Source organism: Manacus vitellinus, unplaced genomic scaffold (genome assembly GCF_001715985.3).
Source record: "Manacus vitellinus isolate BGI_N305 unplaced genomic scaffold, ASM171598v3 ctg7180002433962_pilon, whole genome shotgun sequence".
Lineage (NCBI taxonomy): Eukaryota > Metazoa > Chordata > Aves > Passeriformes > Pipridae > Manacus > Manacus vitellinus.
In genome coordinates this window covers 7,441-17,563 of record NW_021938537.1, presented here as the reverse complement: position 1 = coordinate 17,563, position 10,123 = coordinate 7,441, and the positions used below count along the sequence as shown (strand labels likewise).

The following is a 10,123-nucleotide window of genomic DNA, read 5'->3' as shown; positions in this document are numbered from 1 at the left end:
CCCTGGCCTGTCTGTGTGGGTAAGCACAGTTCGAGAGGAAGCAATTAAGAAAGCCACTGTTTTATATCCTTTTTTGATATCCTTGTAGTTCCCTTTTTACTAGTTAATACTGTATTAAAAGCCACTCGTAGTATTGTTTTAATATCCTTTAAATGTTCCTTTAATTCCCTTTCTACTAGTTAATACTGTAATAAAAGCCGTTCATAGTACTGTATGAATGCCAATTGATAAAGTAGCTTTTTCTATTCTTTTTTAGCTTTTGATTCTCTTTGCTAGTTTTTTATTCTCACTGCAATAAAAGATGTTTTGTACTGTTTGAATGTCTGTTGTACTTGTCTTTATTCCGGGCATGTATTCAAATGAACTAATACACAGGGGCACAGCTCTTTGGGGCAGGAGACGAGCAGCAGCCTTGCCAGGACTCGGGGCGGTGGCAGGTCTCCTTGGGCCAGGACTTGCCAGAGTTGCTGATTTGGGTGCAGCCCTGGCCAAAGGGCTGCCAGCAGCATTGGTGCCCTTGCCCACACCTTCCTTCTCGGTGTCAGCCCCCCTGTTTAGGATGGCCACCAGCCAGCACTTCTCCCAAGGAGGCCGTGCCAGCTTGTGTGGAAGGCCCCGTGCCCTTCCTGCTGCGACTGCGTCGGCGGCCGAGGGGGCTCCTTGTGCTGCCGTGAGCAGGCACAGGAGGGGAGTGTTTGCTCATTTCTTGAGCTGTTCCTACAGTTCAGGTCCAGCCAGATTAGATACTTCAGAGAGAAGATTCCCTCCAAGGTGGGGCAGGTTGGCGGGGCTGGGGGAGGCTCCAGGCCACGTGGCACTGTGTCCCAGGGCCCTTTGTGACACGCTGGGCATGGCCAGTGGGATGGAAGGGGGCAGGGTGTCCAAGGGCCCTTTATGACCCGTGGTGACAGAGGTGCTGCTGGTGACACGGCCACAGTGTCAACAGTGCTCCTCGGAGCAGGCGACGGGACAGGACGGGACAGAGCGGTGCTGTGCGGAGCCCCCGCGCAGCCAACTCGTGCCTTGCTGACCCGGAGATTTTGGAGGATTTTCTCGCTTTCAGGTGACCTCGAGGCATTTCCACAGGACTTGGAGACCCGGAGTTTCTCCGAGGTGTCTCTAATCCCTGTGGCAGGTGCCCTTGAGACCCTTTTGCAGGACTTGGAGACCCGGAGCTTCTCCGAGGTGTCTCCAATCCCTGCGGCAGGTGGCCTCAAGGCCATTCTGCAACTTAGGCCCGGAGTTTCTCCGAGGTTCTCTTTCTCTCTTGCAGGTGCCCTGGACACCAGACTGTGGCATGGCAGGGAGACGCTTCAGCCTGCTCAGGCTGTTCCGGAGGAAGAAGGAGGAGGAAAGCCCTGGAGCTGCTCCAGCACAGCAGCCTGAAGAGGTGCAGCAGGTGCAGCCCCCGCAGGAGGGTGAGTGCTGGAGCTGGACCACAGGGCTGGTGGCTGCAGTCCCCTTGACCTCATCCTGTCCCATCCCGTCTGGACATGCCCAGGGAAAGGGAGGGGGGCAGAGGGGCCAGGGCTGATCTCCTGGCAGCCATGCTCCATCCACTGGGCACCCTGGGGCTGGCCCTGCCTGCTCCTGGAGCCCAGGCCTGGGCTGTGTTCTCCGGCCTCTCCCGCACACCCTCAACTCTGAGCGCGCTCGCTCTTTGCCAGGTGCAGGCCAGGAGCGGACAGAAGAGCAGCTCCGTGCCCGTGGCCGCTTCCGCAGGGCAGCACAGGTACCTGCAGCCATCCCCGCCTGGGCTGGGCCTGCTCTCACTGCTCAGCCCAGCACCGCTGTCGCGGCCCTCCAGGGGACATCCCTCTCTTCCCTGCCCTTCTTTCTCCTGCAGACATTTATGAAATTCATGGGCAGTCGGCGTAGAAAGTCCAGGGTCACACCAGCTGATGTCGAGGCCCAGCCTGACACCATCCCGACCCAGCTGACAAGGCCTGATGTCAGCACCGCGTCGACTGCTGTCCCAGCACAGTGTGACACCACAACCAGTGATCACACAACCCACTGGGACACCACGTCCACCGATGATGTGTCACACTGTGACTCTGTGCTGCCTGGTCTCACGGAGGAGGCCGACGCCACAACGACGGAGGGCGTGGCGAGCACTGAGGCCGCGCCTGTTCAGCGCCTGGCCGATACCCCCAGCCTGGACTTTCTTGAGGAGAGAGCTGTCTCTGCTGAAGTAAGCAGCCTGTGGCCCCCCAAGCTGGGTGCGCTGGGCCCCCTCAGCCTTTGAGGCTGGCACAGTGTGCTGGGAAGGGAAGCATTTCTCGGGGGAAGCTGGGCAAGTTGCTCACACTGGCAGCTCTCCACCTCTCCCCTGTGCATCCTCCAGGCCAGACTGTGGGACCTGGGGACCTGGGGCTGCCCAAGGCATCTCCAGTCCCTGGGGCAGCTGCCCTCGAGGCCAGACAGTGGGACTGGATGAGGCGAGGCATTTCCCAGGCTTCTCTCTTGCAGCTGCCTTGAAGGCAGGACTGCAGGACTTGAGGAGCCAAAGCTTTTCCATGGCATCTCTACTGCAGGTGTCCATAACACCAGATGGAGACATGCAGCAGAGACCTCCCACGGTGCCCAAGCTGGCCTGGGTGAAGGAGGAGGAGAAGGAGGAAAGCCCTGGGGCTGCTCCAACACAGCAGCCTGAAGAGGTGCAGCAGGTGCAGCCCCCGCAGGAGGGTGAGTGCTGGAGCTGGGTCACAGGGCTGGTGGCTGCAGCTCCCTTGGCCTCATCCTGTCCCATCCCATATGGACATGCCCAGGGAAAGGGAGGGGGGCAGAGGGGCCGGGGCTGATCTCCTGGCAACCGTGCTCCATCCACTGGGCATCCCGGGGCTGGCCCTGCCTGCTCCTGGAGCCCAGGCCTGGGCTGTGTTCTCCGGCCTCTCCCGCACACCCTCAGCTCTGAGCGCGCTCGCTCTTTGCCAGATGCAGGCCAGGAGCGGACAGAAGAGCAGCTCCGTGCCCGTGGCCGCTTCCGCAGGGCAGCACAGGTACCTGCAGCCATCCCCGCCTGGGCTGGGCCTGCTCTCACTGCTCAGCCCAGCACCGCTGTCCCGGCCCTCCAGGGGACATCCCTCTCTCTTCCTTGCCTTTCTCCTGTAGCTGGTTTGCAGATTCATCAGGGGCATTTGGCATGAAGAGGCCACTTTCATGGCCACTGGGGACACGGCAAACTCAGACCTCTTCAATGCCCAGACCAGCGCTGCCCTGCTGGATTTGCTTGTGGAGAACGGTGTCTACAAAGCGAAGCAAGTAAGCAGCCTGTGGCCAGGGCTCCAGTCCCTCAGGGATGCTGTGGCCCCTCACATCAGCTGCTCTGGGTCCCCTCAGCCTTTGAGACCAGCAGAGTGTGGTGGCAAGGGGAGCACTTCTTGGGGGAAGCTGGGCAAGTTGCTGGCTCTGGCAGCTCTCCAACTGTCCCCCGTGTCCCCTCCAGGTGCCGGCCATAGTCAGGTGCATCCATCAGTGGCTCACGTCCAATGTGTCTGCTGAGCACAGGCTGGACAAGACTCTTGTCCTGCTGACCGAGGCACACCCCACGGATGTTGCAGTGACCCTGCTGCGCTCTGCCCCAGCCTGTGACAGGTATGGGGCCCACCTGCCTTGAGGGCTCACCTGCCTTTAGACCCCATCCCCCTGGACAGCCTGTCCCAAATGGTGTGCCAGAGACATGGAGACTTCCCGGACACTCCAGCTCCTCTCTTTGCCAGCTTTGGCATGTCAGCCTCCAATCCTGAGGCCAGCCTGCCTCCCTGCCCCACAAGGCACCGTGGCTTTGTCACCTGGGCCCCGCAGCTGCCCAGGCCACAGCGCTGTGTCCCAGACCCCCCTGAGCCAGAGTTGTGACTCCACAGAGCTGCTCGCACCATGTGGAAGACGCTCATCTCCTCCAGACGGACTAAGGAGCCGGTGCTGCAGATCCTCTTCCATGTGCTGGAATACTGGCCAGCGCACAGGAGACGCACCTCTGATGGGGATGAGAGGGATGTCTTTGCCCTGGCTGTGAGTTTCTTGAGCTGACCTCTGCTCGCCCCCAGGTTGCCTCTGGGATACCTTTCCATCCTCCCTCACCACTGCTTCTCCCTGCCCCAGGCACTGGGCTGCAAGCCTGGCTTAGGGGCAGGTTCAGGGGCAGCAGGCCGGGGGATCCCCCTGTGTCTCCTCTGGCCTGTCCCTGCCACGCTTGGGCCCTGCCACATGGACATCTGGGCCCTGAGAGCTGTCTCTGGGTGCTTTGTCTTTGGCAGGCAACTGTGGCACTCTGGGAGATCCTCCAGCTGTCCCACTCCTGGTGCCCAGGGGGAGTGAAGAACAATTCCCCCCGCCTCCTTCTGACTCTGCTCTTCCAAGTTTTCATCAGCACAGAGGAGATGTCAGAGGAGGTCGAGACCTTCTGGAGGCGATGCCGGGAGCAGCGCAGCCTTCCCCCCAACCCCAACAGGTGCTCCATCCCAGTCCCCTCTCCCTGCCACGCCCTCGGGGCTGGGGCCAGGGCTCTGTGCCTGACCTGGGCTGTGCTCTGCACACAGGTTTGCAGTGCAGACCGTTAAAGCCCTGCTGCGCCAGCTGCTGGATGAGGACGTGCTGATGGCGATCGGTCGCAAGTGTGGCTGGGACATGCTCCTCAAGGCTGACACCCACCACTATGCAGTGGGTCTGCTGGCCAGGTGAGAGCCCTTTCTCCCCACTGCCCCTGTCATTTCTGCCCTGTGCACAGGCCCCCCCACACAGTGCCCGTGTGCTGGGCCAGAGGGCCTTGGCAGCCAGGGATGGCTGAGCAGAGTGGAAAAGGCGGAGAGGGGCGGCTGCACAGGAGGACCCACCTCCCAAAGTGCCCACGTCCTCTCCTGGGCTGGTGGCCAAAGACCAGGCCTGTGTGAGTCAGTCCCAGGAGAGCTTTGCCCACCTGGCTCAGGGTCTCTGGCACCTTTATTCCCCCTTGCAGGGAGCTGTGCCGTTTCTCCCGCTCCTTCTGCCGCAGCATCGCCGTCAGCCTGCTCCCGCGGCTCAGCAGGGGAGAGCCCCTGTGGGAACTGCCTGCCCTGGCGTTCCTGGTGGAGGTGAGCCTGATGGCGAGCGCTGCCTGGCCCAGCTGCCTCCCCCTCTCTGCCCTCTCACAGCCGCAGCCGCCCGGGACGGTGCCTGCACCCTGTGCTGCTGCCTGGGCCCAGCCCCGGGCGGGTCTGGGCTCCTGCCGGCCGGGCACCCCGTCACTGCTCCCTGCCTTTCAGGTCCTGCACTGCCTGAACCCCAGACAATGTGGGCCCAGCGTCCTGCAGATCATTTCCAGGCACCTGCGCAGGCAGTGCCCGGAGAGGCGTCGCCTGGCGCTCCGAGGCCTGCTGGTGCTCAGCAAGGCTCCCTCAATGGTGAGCAGGGGGCAGGGGCTGAAGCCGGGCCGGCAGCGTGCGGCTGTGCAAGGCAGTAGCTTGGCCTTGGCTGGCCTTTGGCAGCTGTGGCAGCTGCTCCCAGCTCTCCTCCTCCCCGTTCAGCTGCCCGACTCCTTTGGGACGCACCTTTGGCCTCTGGGCCCCGCGGCAGCAGCGTGGGGCTGCACCACAGCATTGTGTTCCACACAGGCTAAGAGCATCCGGAGCCTGAATGAAAGCCTCCTGGAGCTACTGCAGGATGCAGACACAGACACAGTTCAGATGACTCTCTCTGTGTTCATCAATGTGCTGGGCTTGAAAGTCATCGAAATATCCAGCCCAATAGCCCTGAAGTTGCTTGAGGTGCTGCGGCCACTCTTTGACAACGTAAGGCTCTGTGCCCCTCATCGTGGGCACTGAGTACTGCCAGGAAACTTTGGGCCCAGTGTCTTTTCAGGCCTGTGCCCCGGTGGGCCTGGAGAAGCCAGTGCTGAGGTCTTTTCCTCTTCCTTTGCACCAGGAGCACAGCCAGCTGCAGCAGCTCTCCATGCTCCTCTTCCGGGAGCTGATGGAGGCGACAGAGAGGAGCAAGAGCCTAAAGCCACACGTGTACCTGAGTCTGGTGCCATTCTACTTCAACTGGCACAATGAGAACCAGCGTGTGGCAGAGGTGAGAACTCGTGGGCTCTGGTGTCCCCATGGCAGGAGGCTGCTGTGCCTCCTGCCCTGTCCCATGGTCGCCTGTAGCCTCCTCCTGGCCTTGGGGCAGGGATGCAGGTGCTGTGCCCTGGGCTGCGGTGCCATGGCCCGCTCTCTGTTGCTGTGCAGGCCTCTCGGAGAGCACTGTTTGGTGCAGCCAAGTTCCTGCAGTGGAGGGCTCTTGAGCAGTTGGTGACCATGGAGCAACCATGGAGGTTTCCTGAGTGCCTGGTAAGGACGGCCCCAAAGCCCCAGCCCCTGGCTCCCCTGGAGCACCCAGCCCTCTGCTCCCCCCAAACCCGGCCCCAGCGGCTGCTGGCCAGGCCTCAGGGCTCTGCGGGCAGGGGAGCCCCGTGCTGGGGGCAGGGAGCGCCCGGCCAAGGGGCAGAGCCTGAGCCGAGCCTTCCCTCCGTGCCCTGGCGCTCTTTGCAGCTGGAAAAGGACAGGAGCCGAGTGGGCCAGTACGTGCGCCAGGCCCTGCCGTTCCTGGAGAGCCCAGAGGAGCCCCTGCGAAAGCTGGCCATCAAGTTTCTGGGTGAGCCACAAGGCCGGGGTCCCTCCCCGCCCCGCTGCAGCTCGGCCCCAGCCCCGGCTGCTGCAGCGGCAGCAGGATGCGGCCCAGGGCATGTGGAGCCCCGAGTGGCCTGGTGCCTGCTGCCGCCCTGTGCCAGCCCAGCCCTGGGGCGTCCCCATGCGGGAAGGCCCCGGGCTCAGCCCTGCCAGGGCAGGAGGCCGTGTGGCCGGGCTGGCAGCGCCGCTGCGGGGGACCTGTGCCTCTGGGGCCTGACAGGCTCTGTGTTCCCAGGGATCGCCGCCAGGTCCATGAAGCAGGAGCAGCCAGAGCTGCAGCTCATCTGCCAGGGTGAGCGAGGGCACCTTCCAGCTGATCCCCTTGGGCCCTGCTCCCTCCTGGCCATGGCAAGAGCTGGCTGGGATGGCCCTGGCAGGAGGGGCTCCTCGCGTCCCCACACCCCTGGCCTCTCACCTTGGCTCTCTTCCTTTCTCTTTCAGCCCTTCAAGGCATCACTGATGACAGCCCTGCCGTCTCAGACCTGGCCCTTCAAACGCTTCACATCATCAGAGCTGTACGGAGAACTTCATTCTTCCCATTCTGGTAGTCTCCGTTGCTGCCTCTTCCAGCCTGTAGAGACATGACAGAAGACATCAGACTCGCCATGGCAGGCCTGGCAATTCAACACTGCTACATGCCAAGAGCAGTACAGATGGCTCCCTACTGCAGATTCCAGCAGCTCCAAGACTGGCTGTGCAGGGCATGGAAGACCTGGCCTTTTCCACAGGGCAGTGTCTGCCTGTGCTGCTGCAGCTCTGTGGGGAACTGATGCAGGAAGCTCCATCTCCTGGGGCCACCTGAGCCTGTGGGGAAGATGCCTCTTCCCTGCAAGCACCTCCTTTGAGCCCAGCATGGGAACATGACCAACATGTTATCACGCGCAGAGGCCCAGGAGCTTTTTTTCTGTGCCCAGTGTGCACAGGGCCTTGGGGAAGAGGGGAAAAGGGCTCCCCGTGCTCAGCAACACTTGCCCCGCTGTGCAGCGTGCCAGCAAAAGACCAGCAGGGGAGGGGGCGCTGGGAGGCCAGGAAGGGGTGAGGTGCTGTGGAGGCCCTGATGGGACAAGGGAGCAGGAAGCCTTGAGGGGAATCTGTGAGGGGGTGGGTGGCAGAAGGCTGTGATGGGACATACTGGGAGCAGGCCCCGAGGGGCAGGGTGGAGGGAAAAGCCCCCAGGACTTGGGGGGCAGAGGCCATAAGCAGCCCCCAGGCAGCCACCTCCTTCCCTGCCAGCCGGCTGCTCTGGTGCTTTCCCGAGGCATTCCCAGCCCTGTGGCAGAAGCCCTGGAGGCCAGGCCTCAGCAGCAGGGTGGGCACACCCCCAAGGGGGCCAGGCTGGCCTGGCTGGGGACAAGGAGGGCAAGGGGTCCCTGCCAGGGCACGTCTGCCGGGTGATGCCAGCGAGGGGCAGTGGCACAGGCAGGGCTGGTGGCCAGCCCGGGCCCCCGCGGCTGCCCAGGCCAAGGGGCTGTGGCCAACACCCCCCTGAGCCAGAGCTCTGGGCCCACAGAGCTGCTGCCACCACGGGCAGGGCGCTGGGCTCCTCGGGCAGGCCTGTGCACTCGCTGCTGCCCAAGCGGCTCCGCCCCACAGACAACAGCACCAGAGGCTGCCCAGGAGCAGCAGCACCCACAACGCCTGGGCCTCCTCACCCAGGCACCCACACCCGCCAGGGCACCAAAAATGGGCAGACTGTGGGCACAGTTGCACCCGCTTTGGCAAAAGGCTTCAGGGCAAGTGGCCACCACAGCTTTCCAGTGACTCCCCAGCCTCACAGCAACCCTTGGCACCTCCAGCTGCAGCCTGACATCCTGACTGACTTCAATGGCCCTGCTTGAGGTTGGACACGCCTTCCACACTCAGGTGTCCCCAGCCAGTGCCACTGGTGCCATCCTTAGAGACTCTGCTGGGACACCAGCCTCGGGCTGCAGCTGCTCAACCTCTCCTCCACGCAGGCACCTTCAAAACACGGGCATGGGCTTCTAAACTCTACGTCCAGCACTTGAGGGCAACAAAGGAAGAAGCAGTAGAAGTTGAAGCAAAGCAGGGCCTCGTGTGGTGGAGCTTCAGGGATGGAGGGAAGTAAGCACTGTGGTGTCTGCTGAAGAGATGGCCCAGTTCACCAGCTCACACTTTGCTGCTGGACGTTCCTCCTTTGGTCCTGCTGGAGCCCATTCCCTACCAGTGCATGGCCCTGCCTTGTTCCTGGATCCAATCTCCAGGACCCCTGGCAACAAGTGGGCCCTGTGTCCACCTGAGAGCAGAAACTGGCAGAATGTCTCTGCTTCCAGCACTTCTCTTGGCTGCTCCTTCAGGCGGGTGGCACCTTCATGGGAGACACAGAACAGCTTCTCATCCCAGACTTCTCCCTGTCCCCTGCACTTCCCCAATGGACTGGACATCAGCTGCTGGCCACAGCTGAGCACACAGACATTGGAGTGTTGAACATGCGAGACTGGGCTGATTTTTTTTCCAGAAGGCAAGAAAACAAGCAAAAAGAACACAAGGAAGCTTGAGAGTCTCTCTGTCTAATCTACTTGTCCTCTGAAACTCAGCAGCTGATGGTGGCTTTGTGCTGCTGCTAATCACTTCCACCCCAAAATCATGCCAGGAAGGAGCAACAGCTTCTGCCTTCTGACAGATGCCAAGTCTTGCCACCAATTGCTCCAGCTGCTGCTCACAACAGCCGCCTGCAAGAGGGCAGACCTCAGTGCCCCTTGGCTTTGGCTGCCCTCTGGCAGAGAAGTCCCCCAGGGGCACAGCTCTTTGGGGCAAGAGACGGGCAGCAGCCTTGCCAGGACTTGGGGCGGTGGCAGGTCTCCTTGGGCCAGGACTTGCCAGAGGCTGTCCCTCAAGAATCCCGGGAGGAGGCAGGGAATGCTGAGCAGAGCAAGCCCTGCCCGGATGTCCCATCGGGAAGACACTGTTCTAGGGGGAATTCACTGGGTCTACTAACTCTTACTGACTGGCTTAATGACTCAGCCATGGTGTGTCCCTGTCACTCAGATGCCTTCTTGGCTGCACCTGACATTGTGATTCATGTGACCGACAATACCTTTAACATCCCTGTAAGTAATCCTTGTTATTTCAGTTGTATCACAGATCAAAACGTATCTACCCTCCATTGATCATTAATAATTCCAATGGGCAGAAGAGCTAAACTGAGGATCTCAGGGAAGCAGAAGGTGGGAGGATGAGGCAGGATACAGTGAATGAAGGAAACTGTGAAATGCAGAAATCCTCAGTGGGTGGCTGATTGCTTGGATCATCTCTGCAGCAATCCCGGCAGCTGCCGCAGCCACGGCTCCTGCTGCACTGGCCATTCAGTGCAGGCCATGCCTGCAGGGCCAGTGTGTGGGCACTGTGGCAGCATCAGGAGCAGGGGTTCAGAATCTGCCTGGTTTCAATATTCCAAGTCCTCAGGAAGTACATGGGACAAGCCCCAAGACAAGGAGCCCGGGTCCTGGCCCTCT

The 10,123-nt window shown here is 61.4% G+C and overlaps 1 protein-coding gene across 1 annotated transcript; it reads left to right on the top strand.

Annotated features, from left to right (window-relative positions):
• The first annotated feature begins 877 nt into the window (after window positions 1-877).
• On the top strand, window positions 878-7,198 carry LOC108642647 (maestro heat-like repeat-containing protein family member 7). Its single transcript, XM_029958610.1, has 14 exons — window positions 878-1,418; window positions 2,938-3,002; window positions 3,115-3,264; window positions 3,449-3,597; window positions 3,867-4,014; window positions 4,260-4,453; window positions 4,542-4,679; window positions 4,958-5,072; window positions 5,244-5,381; window positions 5,592-5,768; window positions 5,902-6,051; window positions 6,210-6,615; window positions 6,886-6,942; window positions 7,092-7,198. Exons 1-14 carry the CDS (start codon window positions 1,298-1,300, stop codon window positions 7,196-7,198), a joined length of 2,115 nt encoding a protein of 704 aa, XP_029814470.1. The 5' UTR covers window positions 878-1,297.
• The last annotated feature ends 2,925 nt before the right edge of the window (window positions 7,199-10,123 follow it).